At 37.1% G+C, this 18,636-nt stretch overlaps 2 protein-coding genes across 2 annotated transcripts in view; one reads left to right on the forward strand and one right to left on the reverse strand.

The window, feature by feature from the left end:
- Positions 1–11,859, reverse strand: part of LOC121316879 (ninein-like protein) — a 34,520-nt gene extending 22,661 nt beyond the window's left edge. Inside the window, 7 exon segments of the mRNA XM_041252160.1 lie at positions 1,670–1,822; positions 2,377–2,576; positions 2,799–2,865; positions 5,206–5,411; positions 6,205–6,301; positions 8,393–8,597; positions 11,643–11,859. Of these exon segments, the coding sequence (XP_041108094.1) occupies positions 1,670–1,822; positions 2,377–2,576; positions 2,799–2,865; positions 5,206–5,411; positions 6,205–6,301; positions 8,393–8,575 (906 nt within the window). The 5' untranslated portion in view covers positions 8,576–8,597; positions 11,643–11,859.
- Positions 11,860–12,839: 980 nt separating this feature from the next.
- Positions 12,840–18,399, forward strand: LOC121316880 (eukaryotic initiation factor 4A-III-like). Its single transcript, XM_041252161.1, has 12 exons — positions 12,840–13,128; positions 14,825–14,897; positions 15,028–15,094; positions 15,296–15,358; positions 15,449–15,581; positions 15,777–15,857; positions 16,136–16,277; positions 16,420–16,558; positions 16,990–17,105; positions 17,534–17,641; positions 17,813–17,940; positions 18,228–18,399. The coding sequence occupies exons 1-12, from the start codon at positions 12,975–12,977 to the stop codon at positions 18,242–18,244; spliced, it is 1,221 nt and encodes a 406-aa protein (XP_041108095.1). The 5' UTR covers positions 12,840–12,974; the 3' UTR covers positions 18,245–18,399.
- Positions 18,400–18,636: the final 237 nt, after the last annotated feature.

Here is an 18,636-nt window from a genome sequence, read left to right on the forward strand (position 1 = left end):
TGCTTCATTTCTTGAATTCTCTCTACAATGAAGGGGACATGCGTGTGCAAATGAGGATATGAAAAAAATAAATCTTTTGTAAATACAGTTCGATTTAACTGAATGCCCAGTGACGACAGCAGATGATTCTTTCGTTTGTGTTAAATACAAGTTTTCATTCCCACATTTACAATGAGCACGTCCAATACCTACAGGGGAGAAAATGGATTTTAACCTGCTTTCAAATGTTTTTGCAGAAATTATGTTTCCATATGAACCCCGCCCCCCACCTTTTTTGCTGTAGTGGAGTAGCATTTATTACCAATATATGCCAAGAATCACCCACTTTGTAAGCACCTCTATTTGAGAGCAAAAACTGTTGGGCAAGATGGAACTGCAGCAACCGACAGTGAAGCTTCCCTCCCCTTTGCCTGCCTGGATTGACAGCAGGGAGTGCCCATCTACAAACACAGGAGGCTGTGTGGTCCAGTGGTTAAAAAAAAGGGCTTGTAACCAGGAGGTCCCCAGTTCAAATCCCAGCTTGCTGACTCTGTGTGACCCTGAGCAATTCACTTAACCTGCAAAGTTTACACACCCTAGTCTCTGTAAGTTGCCTTGGATAAACATGTCTGCTAAATAACCAAATAATACATAAAAATAAGATGCCTTGACCGAGTCAACCCAAACTCACTCAACACAAGCTTGTAGGATTCGCATGTCTACTGTATCTGTCCACAAGAATCAGCCACTACCCTTTAGCAACCAAAAAAATATAACTCACCCTCAGGAAGTGAATTGTTTCCTGGAAGACCAGTAATTTAATTGTGGTCCCTTTAAAAGGGACTGAATTCAGATGCTAATATGCTTCACCTTTCACAGCCTCAAAGAGCCACAGAATGAGACATTCAAAGCACAAGGTAAACCAGTACAGTATTTTCTTAATATAACTTTTTTTTAACTACTGTTTCAGAACAAGCAATAACCTTTAGCATGTTGGAGTACTACAGCCCCATCATGCCAAAGAGTAGCCTTTAGATGAAGGGTAAGGTACCTGAATTATATATATACACATATATATTAAATTGCTGTAATCCTATTACAACTGAGTGCTGTGTGCTTTAGGCCATGTGAGAACATGGAACCCTGACGTGCTTGACAGTCCAAGGCAGACCTACAGTCCCTGAGTGGACACCGCTGATATTACAGACAGCCAGTTGCAGGCCATCTGGGCGGAGCTGGGTGTGGGAGACAGTGGCTATCTCAACAGGCAGGAGCTCTCTGTGGTCTGTGACCACATCGGCCTCACTGACCTGCATGCTGATGTGAGGGCTTTAACAAACCAATTGCATATGAAGGAGTAATGTAATGCATTTGTAATGGAAAAAGTTTCAGGACTTTTTTTTTTTTCTAAAAGATGCATGCTGTTAATGTTTTATTATGCGAAAATGAACTGAAGAGAACATAACAGCAAGCCAGTGCACTGCTAATACTATGACAAACTTAACTGTCTCTAGAACATCATCAGTGCTCAATGGACTCACTTGTGTCACTGAACTTGACACTTGTCACTGAAAAAAATTAGTTTACAATACAGTATTGGTTTCTGAAAGAACAGTTTTGGGGTCATAAATAGTTTAGAGAAATGTTGTTTGTAGAATGACTAACACACTCCAGCACTCGTTGACTTGACCTGATGGAGAGCACGCAAGACTTTGGGTTTGCAGGGGGTGGAGGAGGCAGGTGCAGACAGAGGGGAGTGTTGGAACAGCCCTCGTTGGAACTCAAAGAGGCTCACTCTGCCATCACGGTTTTTATCCAGCTGCCTGAAGAGGGCGTCTAGCTCCTGAGAACAATAACAGATCTCTTTAAGTCTCATTGCAGGGGCAAAACTCTGAGATCACGTTTAGTGCCCATAGATAGACAGGTGTAATTCTTACATTATTTGTTTGTAGTTTCAAATTGACTATATGCTTACATAATTTAAACTCAAGTGATCAGAACTGTGACTAGTCAGAATTGCATAAAACATAAAAAGGTGTAACAAAGACTGTACTTCATCAAAACAAACCTCGGCAAGCCCTTCATCTCTACAGTAGACTTCAAACAACCACTTGAGTCATGGGGAGGACACCACTCAAAATATTTCCATTTTTTTCTAAAGATACAAATTTCAAAGCACTACTAACCGTTAGGGTAACTATGTGAAGCTCACTTCAGAGTGTTTGATAAATCACTGTGTGTGCAAAACAAATAAGTCACACAGCTATAGTTCATTTTGGCATAATAAAACATTAACAGCATGCATCTTTTAGAAAAAAAAAAACATCCTGAAACTTTTTCCATTACAAATGCATTGCATTACTCCTTCATATGCAGTTGATTTATTAAAGCCCTCACCTCAGCATGCAGGTCAGTGAGGCCGATGTGGTCACAGACCACAGAGAGCTCCTGCCTGTTGAGGTAGCCACTGTCTCCCACACCCAGCTCCGCCCAGATGGCCTGCAACTGGCTGTCTGTGACATCAGCGGTGTCCTCTCGGGGACTATAGGTCTGCCTTGGACTGTCAAGCAAGTCAGGGTTCCATGTTCTCACATGGCCTAAAGCACACAGCGCATATATATATATATATATATATATATATTATATATATATATATATATATATATATATATATATATATATATATATACACACATATACACACACACATTACCCTTCATCTATAGGCTACTCTTAGGCATGATGGGGCTGTAGTACACCAACATGCTAAAGGTTTATTGCTTGTTCTGAAAATCTGAAAATACTGTAATGGGTTTTACCTTGTGCTTCGAACGTCTCGTTCGGTAGCTCTTTACCGGTGACAGTCCCTTCATTTGATTTGAGACTCTGGAAGACAAAGCATATTATTATGTGAATACAGGGATTTATCAGCTAACTTGGTTGTAATAAAAAAAGGCACTAGTGGAGGAACAGTAAAGCTCTGACCTTATGTGGTATAAAACCAATTTGTAAAGTTCAGTCTATAATCAAAGAACCCAGGAAAGACTACGTTCATTAACTATAAAACTTCTACCAAACAGGGTGGGTCTGTAATTAGGATTCATAATAGAATTCAGTCTGGTTTTTAAAAAAAACTTTAAAGTTAAATCAGTTCAAACCTTTTTTTTATTTATTTATTTTTTATTTTTTTAGATACAAGTCTGTTTAGTTGGTATTCCTGCCTTGGTGCACAATCGCATTACATCCAATCCAATAACCAACAATAGTCACTCCATTGTCTCTTTTAAAGTGGTGATGATTCCATTGTTTCACATCTATTGTTTTCACCTTTACCACACATCAGTTTGGGGACCAACCATAATTTTCATTGGTAAAATGATTGTCCTCCTCCACTGTGGTAATCTTTCAAACAAAAACATTTCGTGAAAGTAACTTGTCATTTTTACAGAACAAATCCTGCCTTTCCCTCATTATAATGAATGTGACAGTTGTCTGTTTATACTGCTTCAGTCTCCCTGCCATAGTTTTCTCTATTGTTATGAATGAGTACCTCTAGCTGTGAATTGAGAGGAACGGTAGTTCCTCGATCAAAGTTATCAGCGAGGACTGCCAGAGACTCTCTATACAGCACGGATAGTTTGTGTTTTCAGGGTAAAACGTCAACACCTGTCAGAGTAAGAGAAATAAGTCGCCAAAGTAAGGTAAAAATGGCCTTCTCCTTCTCCTCCTTTTTCTCCTGTTTTTTTGCAAATTTTTGCAGATCCCAGGAACTTTTAGGTCCTTTAAAATATATATATATATATATATAATATATATATATATATATACTATATATCTATATATATACACACACACACACACACACACACACACCACACACGTTTGTTTCACTTATTACTGAGTGAAAGAAATAAGAACAGCGCAACCCTCGCTCACTGAATTAAAACAAATACTGTATTCTATTTGCATTCAAAATAAAAACATCTTGACATTGCGACCTTCATCAGAAACAAATAACTTCGATCACAGTGACAATATACAAAAAAAACCAAACACACACAAAAATCACACCAGTTTTAAAAAAAAAAAACACTGTGAAATTAACATTCAGCATTGCAAGATAATTTGCAAAGTTCAAGTCACCTGTATAATAGACTTAACTCAGTGACAAAAAGGTTAGTACAAAGTGCCAGTTTACATTTAGGCTATACCAATAGGCAATAACAAACCAACACCATAAGTCAAACAGGACAGTCACCACATCATTCTTCAATTCGTTTAGAAAACCTACAGAGTACACTAGAATGTGACCTATTACAACAAGAAGAAAAAACAATTAAATAAACACATTGTAATCCTTTTCCAGATTAAGGCCCTTTGGTGTTAAGGTGTCCAAAAAATGAATCCAATATGTTTCTCAAGATTTACAGAAATTGTTAACATCTCCACGTCTTTTATTCACACCAACTCGTTCAATGCCAAAATAAAACAGGCAGTAATATTATGTCTGCACTGGATGAAATGGTCAGATACAGGATTAGTTTGATCTCTGTGTCTTATTGCGCTCTTATGCTCACAAATTCAAATTCTTAATTATCTTGAGGCTTCCCCTAAATAGAAAAGACCACAGAGACCTTGGATACTATATATAGCATTCTGGGAATTGTAATTAATAATACCCTGAATAGATATCCAGAATGACAATGCCCCCTCCCTTGTCAGCTGACTTGATAACAACAGACGTATCCGATTTCAAGTCACCAAGTGCATTCTGTTCTTTAGAACCTTTACTTAGATTCCACTTTGTTACTTTTTTTTGTTTGTTTTACAGAGTGGAAATCTATCCAGGTCCTGGAATGAAAAGTCAGTAAATCATGTTCTTCGCACGCACGGTTAACTATTGATCCAGGGATCGCGAGTCTAGATTCAAATATTTTTTAATTTAGTGCTCGGAGGATACAGGTTAATTTAATTAATTTGGTTTCGATAGTTTTGCAGAATACCTTATGCTTCTGTCTGCAAGCATTTGTTGACATATTTCCATTGTTTTCCCAAAATAATGATGTCATTTATTTTTTTGTACTGTAACTGAGCCTGAAGCATTGCTAATATTTTAGAACAGAGCAAAAATATTCTGAAGCTGCAGTCCCCCACAGTGGTCTCAACTGCAGCGAAACACAGCAAACCAAAAAACCTGAGAATAGTTAGGTGGTGAATCATGCGTACCTCCACACTCTCCAACGATGTGCAGCGCCTCAGCTGAGCTCTCCTGCTGCCTGGCAGTAACAGCTCAGTCTGGGTGGGTTTGTAGGGAAGCAGCTCCTCCGAATCTGCTGTGATCTCCACCTTCGAGTCGGGGGGTTCAAGCAGAGACCTACGGCCGTACCGCTTGGTTCCCTTGACATATTTGGGCTTAACCTCTTCTGGGATTGCTAGGAAAATCAAATTTTTATTTTTAAGAAAGGAGAAGACTGTCTGTAACCGATGCAGTTAGTTATTTTAACAGCCCTTCTGTCATACTGAAAGTCTCACAATAAATAGAACTGCTTTAAAAAGCTGTCTTATAAAAACCAAGTAGGTTTGTCACGATGTATGTACCTGCCCACACCTTGGCTTGTTTGTTTTAAACATTATGTAAAGAGCCACAAGAATCTTGTCATGAAAGATACTAAATAAATGTATGTTATTGTAATCTATGCCGATGCAACTTTTTAAAGCAGATTCATATTACTGGATTACTCAACACTCTATATATTTTTAACAGGGTGTGTGCTCTTAGCAGCAGAGACCTCCAAAAAGGAAACTGATCACACAAATTCCAAGAACTTAAATCATTCCAAAAATGTTAATATTTTTAAAGTAAGCAGTACAGCATTTCCACGGACCACCCAGATTTTTTTTTTTTTTTACATTGTATAAAATAACCATTATTTGTGTAATCCAGATGAATGCATAAAATACGTAGGGGATTAGCGAAGGGTCTGAACTTCACAGACTGGTTTAAATGTCTATATTCGCATTCAACTGTGACAGACATATTTCTGGTATTAAGATGATTTGCCTAGCAATAAGGTACATTCATAAAACTGCTGTTGAACATTGAGTATTTATGTTATTTTACTGAGAAGCGTGTTTTACACCTGTAAAATTACATTTGATATTTACTAAAAAATTACAATGTTATACAAGTATAACTGTAACAACTAAGATGCTGCCTGTCCTCACCTGGCTCCAGGTAGATGCTCTCCTCTTCTGATGTGCTGAGTTCCAGGAAGTTTGACAGCACTGCTACAAAGCCTTCTTTAAATTCTTCAAAGTTTACCTAGAGGACATTAATGGGCATTAATAGTTTATGCATTCATAAACATAGTACTGCAGAAAATAATATGATTCACAATGCAATATGCAAAACGTATATATATATATACTATATATATATATATATATATATATATACATATATATATATGTATATAATATATGTATTATATATATATAGATTTCCGATTCCGTCACCAGTTTTGTAATACAAAGCCCATTTCTTCAATGTGAAATTTTATTTGATTATCCGTCACAGCCCGCGGTTGTTTTTTGTTTTTTATTCTTGCATGCACAAATCAGTCTGTCTTTATTGCGCAATTACACACTGCTTCCTCCATTTCACTGGACGAAAATACAGCAACAACAAAGCAAACAAGACCAGCTAACCTAATGTAAAACAGTTTTTTTTATCTGCGATCTTTAGTTGCTTTTGTGCATTTTCATTTGCAAGTGAACTGTGACATTAGGGCTTTATCGAGCACTATATTTTGCAATTGTGAATAATGACTCTGGATACTGTTTTAATTCTGGAAACTTTTTTTTTTTTTTTTTTTATCTTTTGCTAAATTGCATTGCCATTTATGCAGTTCTGTGCATGGGTAACATTTTGATTTAATTTTGCTGTTGGGTTTTAAATGGGAAATTTTACATACTGCTACAATAAGTACCGGATTTAAAAGTATGTACTGTATTACAAGTTAACGTGTCCAGAGTCATCTCTTTTGGAAAGTGATATTTTCAGAATCATATCGTTCTGAATTAAAATACTTCAGTTGAAAATATACTAGTATACCAACAAAACCAACTACAGTACATCTAAATGGAAGCCTACTTATTTTACAGCACAAACTTTTCAGCCATGTATTCCCTGAAAAATACATAGGGTTGGAACGGGGCAAAATCAGATATGTGTCAAACGCGTTTAACCGTCACTGAAGTCAACATTTTATAGGGCTGGTTATGCGAGTGCTGCTGACTGTACCAAGGTAATGGAGGCCAGGTAACACTATCAAAAGTATATCTACAATGAACAAATGACTGTTGATTAGATAATTTCCCAATATCCATTATAATTCAGCTAACACCTTCTACAGGTTGAACAAGAAAGGCGAAGAAAACCGATCCTGCAAGATACAACACCCTCTATTAACCGACAGACCTCTGGCATGGCACCAAGTGAATGGTGCAGACTGAAACTGATCAATGCACATTTTATTGAGGGTCTGAAATAGTAAATGCAGCTCTTAGAAGTCAGAATAGATTTAGTTGCATTTAAAAACCATGCACTAGGAAAGACGAAAGGGGTATTGCTGCAGACCCGAAAAGACGGTGCATTTGGGAATGCAACTTTCAGATGCTCGCTGTCACAAAATTCACGTAAAACAGAATAAGAAAACGAGGGATTCAAATTATACTGTTCACAGATTTTATTGCTGACCTCCAAAACCAGTGTGTGTTTTTGTGCACGTTTTTTTGTTTTGTTTTGTTTTGTTTTTAATTACATTTCTGGCCTTGGGTTAACAGGCACTTCTTACTGTACAAAAAAAAAAAAAAAAATTTTAAATAAATTGCCAAATTACTTTAGCATAGAATGAGAAATATATGTATTACAGTGCTTTGTTTTGCAATAAAATGTATAGTACACGTGCAGAACCATACTTTGGCGTTTTAGACAAACTGATGTACCCGACATTGTTAATTTATGATGCCCAGGCTTTAATAAAGCAACTGCAAAATAGTAAAATGACTCCCACTGAGATATAATACTTTTACATATCCATTGGGCCCCAGGTTCTACTGTAGATACAATAGAAAACTTGTGCTTAAGGGCTGCAATGACATTTTTCTACCACATGAAATGAACAATGACTTAATTTAAAGCTGTTCTGGGTTACATATTGGAATTTGATTGCTGTGACTAGTACATGACAGCCCCCAAAATACTGCCATACAGGGGCTCCCTTTAGAGGCTCTTGTTCATTCTCCATGTACACTAATTTACCAGAGATAACAAAAATGGCAGATTGCCCCGAAAAACACATGTTGTACATATCTCCGGATTGCAAACTGCATCAATCAGAAACACACATACCCTGGCATAGTGGTCGGTCCCAAGCAGCGTCTTCAGCAGCACAGGTAAATGAGCCTCAAGGTGGAGCTTGTGACACAGTTCTGTCAGCTCACCCTGGTCCAGGTACCCAGTGCCGGTGGTGTCACAGCTGTCAAACACGCCCTTGAGCTGAGACACATATCGGTTCTGTTCCGCCTCATCCATCCCACTGCATGCTGTCGCCTCCCTACAGAGAAGGAACAGAAAAGGTCAGCTACACCAACCACACCCTCACAGAGTGGCTTTAACTGACTTCACTCCTTTATGGAAATACAGTGTCAAGTGTAAGGACACGCCTGTGCAAATGAGAGTGTCAAGCAGAGCAAAGTTCTAACAACAATGCTTTAGTCAAATTCACTGAACTAGTCAATATTATGAACCAGGTCCTTTTCAACTATTTAGAAACAAACCCAAGATAGCCCTCTATCATTGATCTAAACCAGAAAACACTAAAAAACACTTTTGTTTTAGTTTTTATGTGTTTGTTTTTCCCCAGAAAAACCTACATATTGATGCTTTACTTTCAACAGCCCATTATTTGTAGTTAATGGTGCAGCCTTGAATAGTGACCTTGGAGCGAGCCAAGCGAAGAGCACCAAGTAATCCCATAGCTTATCTATGAAGATAGAGGAGACTGAATCTATTTAGTCTAGAACATAGAAGTTGACAAAAGTTAACCCTTGCCAGGACCAGAGGACACAGTTGGAAAATGAAGACTTGGAACAGGGGAATGAGACACATCTATAAACAGAGTGGTGAACGTAGAGAAAGGTTACAGTCATGTTGTTGATGCAGAATCATTGGGATTCTAAGACCTGATTTAAACTCTGGAGGTGAACAAGCTACTAGGAACTGGGTGAGCATTTATAGGACAAAGCCTCCTCTCATTTGTAAACTGTCGTATGTTCTTATATAAAAAATGAAGTCAATATTTGACTTTCAAGCTAAAAAGTCGCTCTAAGGAAATATGGGTTAATTTCCAAACTTCAGATACCCAGTCATACTATGTCAATGTAGATTTTTTTTTCGGAAGAATATAGAATAAAGTTTTACAATTTGTTTTACACCCATGCTACACCTTGTCTATGCTAACAGATACATTTACAACTGATGGTATGGAGCAGTTACATAACTAATATACTATAACTGTAACTAATATACTCCCTCACCCCCACCTCCCCATGTATAGTAAAAACCTTTTAAGTTTGTTTCCATAACACAATGACAGTTAAAACCACACTGGGTCACAAGTGATAAAAGAAAGTACATATTTTCATTATAACACCAAACAGCATCCCGATAACATGTAGTCCCCAAGTGCATTGTTGGCTTAAAGAGAAACATTCATAAACGTCTAAACATATTTGTCCAAATTTTCAGGACATGCAATTGTATACTGCTGTTCAATTCAACTTTGGTTGTGAAATGTGTACCAACAGTGTTATACACTTGGCACTATTTACAGAAATCAACAAATGGTAATTGATCCCTGTTGTCAACATTTGCAAAAGCACTGTGCACATTTCAATGTTCCTTCAAGAGCAAGTCGTGCAAATAATTGCACGCCAGCTAAATAAACAAAATCATGTCCTGACTTGTAGGTTTGATAAACTGAGCAGCATGCCTGGCACTGCTCTCTGGCCTAGAAAATACAATAATTTGCTGAGGAAGATATAACAAAAAGCATGTTCTACCACCATCACCTTAGATGCCTCAGGTTTTACACATATGAACTGTTGGAGTGTTATTTTGTGGCATACTGCATTTAATGAGCTACAGGTGGTAGTACAGCTGTGACACGATGCAACTATCGAATCTGACTGACGTTGGAAGTAGCACTGTGCATCAAGGTGGACAAAACAGGTGGGAGCCATTTGTGCTCACAGTTGCCGAACCACACTGAATCAACAAAGAATGCGGGTGAGCACCAAGGCTCAATGAGGTTACGTTCAAGTTTAGGGACAAGAGACATTACAGGGCAAGATTGTTCAAGCTACACAACAGAAGGAGAAGTGTTTGATTCAGGGATCCCACAGCAGCCTAGTATACGAAAACTAGACTGTTCCACAAAAAAAAAAAAAAACTAAAGCAGAATAGAATTTGTATCAATGGTGTGGTAAGGTGAACCCTGCACCCATTCATTGCAAGAACATATTGTATTATTGGATAATATGATGGGAAATGAATCACAGTAGGGTAATCCGGTACATTCCAAATGAAAAGAATAGGTTCAAGCCAGCTGTGGTGAATCACATGGACCATCTCGAAGTCCATACATTAAATACTCAAAGTTGCAATGCCAATAATCTTCATGCATGCATGCAATAGACTATCTATTGAACATCACAAACTGACTAAAATATGCAATTTAAAAAGATTTAAGAACAAACAAACTGTGTATAGGGTGGTGTTGTAATAATCAGCTCAAATCACAGTGCACGATTTCAATAGGGTCCAAGGGGGAATACAGAACAATATGGATATACAGTAACAAACCGAAAAAAAAGAGTACGCACTAAACTCATTCATTTGATGTACAGTACAGTATGTGATGCAACGTCAAATTATTATTTAATTTAGCGTTGAAATATGGTGAATAGCTGGATATAAAATACATAACATATGTTGAGGCAACATTACAAGATTTACTTAATTACATTAATTGGTGACAGTCACATTTAGAAGCGTACGCGTGAGTATCAGCTTGGGTATTCAGCGACGGGTCAATGCCTCAGATGGATTAACTTCAGCACAGAAATGTACAGAGCAATCATGGAATGTATACTTTATGATAAAAACCAAACGCTGAAATACAGTGTAAATATTCTAAACGTAATATTTATATATACTGTTGCAAAAATTGTATTACGTTAACATGTACGCATAGGTATATAACATGTTGAATTGGTTTGCCAGGCGCGCTACAATAACACGGATAAATATCCTTATATCCTAGCACACATTTACAAGCGCGGGTCTATAGTACGCTTCACCATGGGAACGGAGCTTCAGCGTGGACAAGAATAAGAATTAACAAAGACAAGTTTGAATTAACTTTAGTTTTCAGCGAAACTGGCACTGCATTCAACATGCGTGCATTACACGGATTTAAAATGCAAGTTTAAAATAGTATATGGAAATGTCATTTTTCTGACACTAATAGTACCTATACTTAATGCTTATCATCTCACCGCACAGTTTTTCCTCCTGCACATTCAATTCACTCACGTACACTCAGGCAGCGTCTGATTACTTCATTTTCGCTCCAATTCAGATACGCTCTCGCCCAGGTATCTTGACGTTTTGTTTTGTTTCTCGTTCTTCTCTGCTCTGTAAAGTTAGCGAACCTCTTGCATGTTTTCCAGTGTTGTTCTGTTAATATGCCTCTGCTGGTATACCTTGCTTTGGTCAATTGACTGTGTACAGCAGGCTGCTGAAAACGAGGCTGTCTGTCTTTCAATCCTGGCAGAATTCACGTAAGAAATTGGTATTTTTGGACTCGAGAGAATGCAACGAAATGCACAACAGATGGCAGCCTCTGGTGGAGCGGCGGGCACACAGTGTAGTTTTTATTGGTTTTACTGTATTTTATTTTTACAGTACTGTATAATGTCTATCATCATATAAAACACATAATATACAAATGCACTCATCAAAAACCTATGCATTTACACAAATATATTATAATAAAATAATAATAATATTTTTTTTAAACCACGTGTATAGTAAATGCCCTATCTTAAATATACTACAGTAACAGTACTGTTATATATTGCAATAGATATGTTATTATTATTATTATTATTATTATTATTATTATTATTATTATTATTATTATTTGAACAAAGTAACTTTTTAAAATACGGTATTTATTGCTGGTGGTACTGCTGTTAAATTAGTGGGTATTGCAGTATTCTTCTGTAACAAATATTCTGCACAAATAAGGTTCTATATTTGTATGTTTATGAAATGCATAGCTGTGCAGTATTGCTGTAACTACTGTTTATGTTGCTTTTATAGCATGTAAGGTATGACATAACTTCCACTGTCAAAAAAAAAAAAAAAGTACCGCAAATTGAATGTGTGTGCATAGTATAGACACATTGAACAAATAAGTGTATCATACTTTTAATGAAAGACGTATCCATTGGATCCTAGGAACCCCAACGGTCTGTATTTTCAACAGGGATTTGTATTCGAAAAGTGCTCTTAAAACTGGCTCTGATACTTCCAACAATATCTATACAGTCATACCCAAAGGTTGCAATACAAACTCAAAAAAGATGAACTGTTCAGACAAACAGCCTCCACTGTCGGATGGACGACCAGGATACCGCACTAAAGCGAGGAAATCAGGGCGGTCCTACCCTTGTCACCTGACGGGGGAGTTGTAGTGGAATTAGATTCACCCCAACCTCACTGCATCTGTTCGGCCCTGTTTATAGCGTCACTGGACACGCGTCTCACGTTTTGGTAGCTGTGAGGCCTGTTTAATCGACATCGAGTGCCTTTCCATCGCCTATTTCAGCTTATTTTCTCTGCAGAATCTTTCAAAACAGAAAATATGGAAGTAGCTCCAGTTCCCGTTAGGAAGCGTCTCATGAAGGACGAAGACATGACCAAAATAGAGTTCGAGACCAGCGAGGAGGTCGATGTAACACCTACCTTCGACACAATGGGCCTGCGGGAGGACCTACTTCGTGGGATTTACGCTTACGGTGAGTCCGGGGATCCTGACTGGTAGCTGGGCCTCTGTTTTGTTGATGCGCGGGACTCTGGTTTTCGATGTTAAACTAAATAGCAAAGTCATTAGAAACTACAAAAAAAATGTCTGACTATTTAAATCAAGGTCACTACGTGTGTGCTTTATACTGTAACTGCTTCAAACAACGTTTTGTCGGGGAATTGAGTCGAGTCAAGATCGTGGATATTGTTTAAGACAACCGAGGCTAACTAAACTTAACTAAAGCAGAACACATTATGAACAATTCACAAGTTATGTAGACATACAGTTGGGGTTCACTGATTTCTATTTGTCTCTTCGTAACCAAAACAACTCCTTTAACATGAACCAGATATTAGGAGCCATTTCTTACCCAGACTAGATTTCTGAAAGGTGCACTTTAGTTAAATTGTATTACTCGAACTTATTTTATTGCATTAGTGTGTAAAATAGTTCTATGAATCTGAAACTTACCACCGCGTCCCGGTTGATTTTAATGAGCAAATAACATTAAATGCACTCACACTAATATTGGGGCTTGAAGTTTTCGGTTTTATTTTTGATCACATGACGTACCTTTTTTAAACTTATTTTGAGCCGATTCTTGTCTAATTACTCGGAAAAAGCTGTAATTGCAAAACAATGTCATTTGTTTTTACCTTTATCTTGACTGAGCCTGATTTCTGTTTCGTTAATTCTTTTCAAACAGATACGTTAATTGCTCATCGCTGGTCCCAATTACATTTCATGCTTTCAGTCGCCTAGTTTTGTTGTTGTGCTTTTATTTTCATTCGTTTAACAGGTTTGTTCTGACAGTTTTTTTTTTTTTTTTAGCATAAGACCAAGTATAGAGTGTACACTGATAGCAAGTCTGTCATTCAAGATCTCCTTGATTTTGTAGCAAAGATCAATATTTTAAACAGTCTTTAATTAGTAGTTTTCTCTTTTTATAAGATGCATATACAGCTTTACTACTAATTCACATTTAGACATTTGTAAAATAAAAAACGAAAAGTTCAAGCCCGAACTAATACACACTTGCTGAATAACGTAACTTCCGGCAGATCAAATTCAGAATCAAATCCATCTACTCTAAAGGAGGAAAATTTCTTGAAATTCCAATTGTACCTAAATGTTATAAAAGTAGTAGCAGTCTAGATTAGTCATTTAACAGACGCTTCGCCTTATTTAACTTTTTTCTTCATAGTTTTCTGTAAGTGTTTTGGTATAAAATGTTGTTTTAGTTAGATTAACTCAATGAGCCACCCACCTAAAAACAAGTTCTAACAGTTTAACTCAAACATATACAGGATCACATGATTTTGGTGGTTTTGTTGTTACATCAAGCAAGACTCCATGAGGCTGATGCCACTGCCGGTGTTTTGAAGGCCAGTTTAAGCTGCATTGTTAGTTTGATGCTTGTAGGATAGTTACGAAGTCCTTAACACCAGTTGTTTCCAACACCACATCTAATCCTTTCTCAAAGGGTGTGAGTGTTATCAGTGATTCACTGCACATCTGATTTAATCGGATGAATGGTGGGTTAATGGGCACAGACAATTCTCAGTGTGAGCAATTAGGCCTGAGAAGATGGGTCTTTGCCCTTTGATCCAGGCTGCTGAACTTAAAGAGATCTAACTGAATTTCCCTGAATTATGTATTTCAATAATATTACATTTTTTTTATTCCAGGTTTTGAGAAGCCGTCTGCAATTCAACAGAGAGCAATTAAACAGATAATTAAAGGCAGAGATGTGATTGCACAGTAAGTGACTGATGTGTAATTTACATGTTCTCTTTAAGGCAGCATATTATAAACAGTATACATAGCATGCTAGTAATTGTCCCTAGATTTTGTGGCTCAAATATTTAACTTGTATTTTCGTTCATTCCAGGTCTCAGTCTGGTACTGGTAAAACAGCAACTTTCTGTGTCTCCGTGCTGCAGTGCTTGGACATTCAGGTAATATGATTGTGCCGTTAACTAACTGCTTTACATCTATTGCATTAAATATGATTCACGCATGCAAACGTCTTTCTAGTGGGAGAACTAGCTTTCAAAGTTTATTTCCAATGTAAGCCAATGTATTAAGTTGAACACAGTTCTCCAATTTAAGTTATTCAAAAAATGTGTGTGTTTTATTTTCTTTCTTTGACCGTCTAGGTCCGCGAAACCCAGGCATTGATCCTGGCACCAACCAGAGAGTTGGCAGGACAAATACAGAAGGTATGTCCTTAGTGCCGTTGTTTCTCTATTTGAACAGTTGCTGATCAGTATTGTGGGTTGTAATTGTACTTGTTTTCAAATCTTTACCAGGTGCTCTTGGCTCTTGGTGACTACATGAATGTGCAGTGTCATGCATGTATTGGGGGGACAAATGTTGGAGAAGACATCAGGAAACTTGATTATGGGCAGCATGTTGTTGCAGGCACCCCAGGACGTGTTTTTGGTAAGACATTTTGTAATGAGTATATTTTTAACATAATCCCCTGCCATGAGTGTAAATACAAAGTTTTATCTGTGTCATGAAAATATACTTTAGAATAATGCCAAAAACAAATTCTTGCCAAGTTTCACCAGTTAGTAGTAGATCTGCAGTATGGCTCTCTCTTGAATGATGGATTCTTAATGTGTCTCTGTTCAGACATGATTCGCAGGAGAAGCTTGAGAACCCGTGCTATCAAAATGCTGGTTCTTGATGAAGCTGATGAGATGTTAAATAAAGGTATGTTTTTTCCTACTGTAGGAATATAAACCAGAAAAATATTTGACTTAAGTATGGTTTTGAAATAAAAGCTAGTACCTCAATGTACATGTATTGGAAACACTTTAGATAGTGTTGGTATGTTTTACACATCTGATTTGAACTCAAACATTTTCTTACACTTGATGTAGAAACTAATATCTTAAATCTGTTTTGTTTTTATTGGTTAAAGTTTTTTCTCTTTGGTGGCTAACTGTGAAACAGTTGAAGTAGTAAATCTCTTTATTATGCCTGTTCAGGTTTTAAGGAACAGATCTATGATGTATACAGATACTTGCCTCCTGCCACGCAAGTTTGTCTGATCAGCGCTACGTTACCACACGAAATCTTGGAGATGACTAACAAATTTATGACTGATCCAATCCGAATCTTGGTCAAACGGTAAGTCACTGTTGCTATAACATATTTGTACAGAATTGTTTTTTTGGTGGGGGGGGGGGGTAATAAACCAGTTGTAGAACTTAAATGTTTTGAGTTGTGCTCAATTGAAATGAGATATACAGCCTTAACTTTGTCATTCCAGTGACGAGTTGACGCTGGAAGGCATCAAGCAGTTTTTCGTTGCTGTAGAAAGAGAGGAATGGAAGTTTGACACACTATGTGATCTATATGACACTCTGACCATCACACAGGCTGTCATCTTCTGTAACACCAAAAGAAAGGTAGGCTGACTCCTCCTGTGTTCATATTGCCATGATAATGTAAATGGAGTCGCAGAAGAACTATTTCGTAGTGCTGAAAAAGCTGTTAATGAAGATGTGATGGAGGATTTTGGTGCATCTTGCCAAAAACATGTTTGTGGTGAATAGGTTTGTAATAAACCAAATTGTATGACCAATTATTAATCTTCTGAACTCAAGATGGTTCATGTTGGATTATTCAAAAGAATAATATTGCTTGCTACAGTTATTGAATACTCAAGCCCTGATAGAGACTTGATGCTTTTAGCAAGAAATTGTATGCCATCAAACAAAGTCTGCATTTAGGTTTTGCATTTGTCAGCTTGCAGGCGCAGGCTAAACTCCCATATTTGATTTTTATATATAAACATTACCTCAACTAATTCTCATACGTCTATGGTACTTCATTATAGGTGGACTGGCTGACTGAGAAAATGAGAGAAGCCAACTTCACTGTGTCTTCAATGCACGGAGATATGCCTCAGAAAGAGCGAGAGTCCATCATGAAAGAGTTCAGATCTGGAGCAAGGCAAGTTTTTATATGTGTCTTTACCACTGCTCTTTAAACTTGACATATTTTAGTTCCTTAACCATTGTATGAGAATTGTAAGGCAAGGAAATGCCATTATGAAATAAAGTACCACATTATTTTCTGTGTGTTGTGTTGAACCCCAGAACTTAACTGGGATCTCTCAAAGAGCTATGCTTGGATATTCATTCTAAATAAACATGTGAATAAGCTGCAGTGGACTTCCACAATGTATTTTGGAACCTTAACTAGACTTCAATTAAAAAAAAAAAAGTTAAAATATGCATTGCACACACTGAAATACATGACCTTGATGGAAAATGTTTATATATATTTTCATTGCATGTATTTCATTGTATGCAGTGCATATTGTTTTGACAAGCTTTTTTTTTTTTTTTTTAACAAGCTTGTATTCTTTTTTTTTGTAGCCGAGTCCTCATTTCGACAGATGTTTGGGCCAGGGGATTGGATGTTCCTCAAGTGTCGCTGATCATCAACTATGACCTGCCAAACAACAGAGAATTGTACATCCACAGGTATGTTCAGGTCTTCTGTCATGATTGTTTCAACTGTTGTGGATTAAACATTTTTTCTACCCATACTTCAGCAATAAAAACAGGTTTATCCAGCCAGCTTAAGTAGCTGTGGACTTGCCTGGTGCCTTGCTGTTCTCTGTCCTGCAAACCTGTCTCATTTCTGTTTTGCAGAATTGGGCGATCAGGTCGTTACGGTCGTAAAGGTGTTGCCATCAACTTTGTCAAAAATGATGACATCCGCATCCTTCGAGATATTGAACAGTACTACTCTACACAGATTGATGAAATGCCCATGAATGGTAATTTTGTTAACTTTTCATTTATTGGTGTAAATGATTTGTAATTTAGGGAAGTTATGTATTTTTTGTAGTGGTTTTTTTTTTTTTGAAAATTAAGAATCAAACTAGGTCCTTTTTAAACATTTAGGGTATCATAGGGCTTGCACCTTAAGTGAAAACAATACATGTTTTAAAAACCTCATACCTTGGTACTGGGTGGTTGCCCTTTTTAAAATCATACTTTCCTTCCTAACTGCAGATAGGATGTTAATACAAACATTTCAAACAACATTTACTTTTTTCCATAGTGGCTGATTTGATCTGAAGGAAGTAAAGAAGACTTGAAGAGGAGTGGATTTTTTATATATACATTTAGTAAATTACATTTTTGTTAGTTTTCATGTGGGATGCCCCTTTACAAACTCCTAATGGCTTTTGTGTTCCCCTCTTTATTCATTAAACCAGTACCCTTTTTGTAAATAAAGCATTTGAGTTGATTTAATAATGGTTTATTTTAGTGTTGACCTTTTCGTGATGTTGCCTGCTGTGATGGAAGAAAACAAGCACTGTTTGAGATGTCTGTCTGATCTTTCAAAGTAATCGGGTTATCTGATGTTTACCACACAGCTAGAACAGATTTTTTTTATTTCTGCCAACATAGAAAATGCAATGATACAAATGCTATATTCTAGTAACTTAAGGGTATAGAATTACACC

This window comes from Polyodon spathula, chromosome 6 (genome assembly GCF_017654505.1).
Source record: "Polyodon spathula isolate WHYD16114869_AA chromosome 6, ASM1765450v1, whole genome shotgun sequence".
NCBI lineage: Eukaryota > Metazoa > Chordata > Actinopteri > Acipenseriformes > Polyodontidae > Polyodon > Polyodon spathula.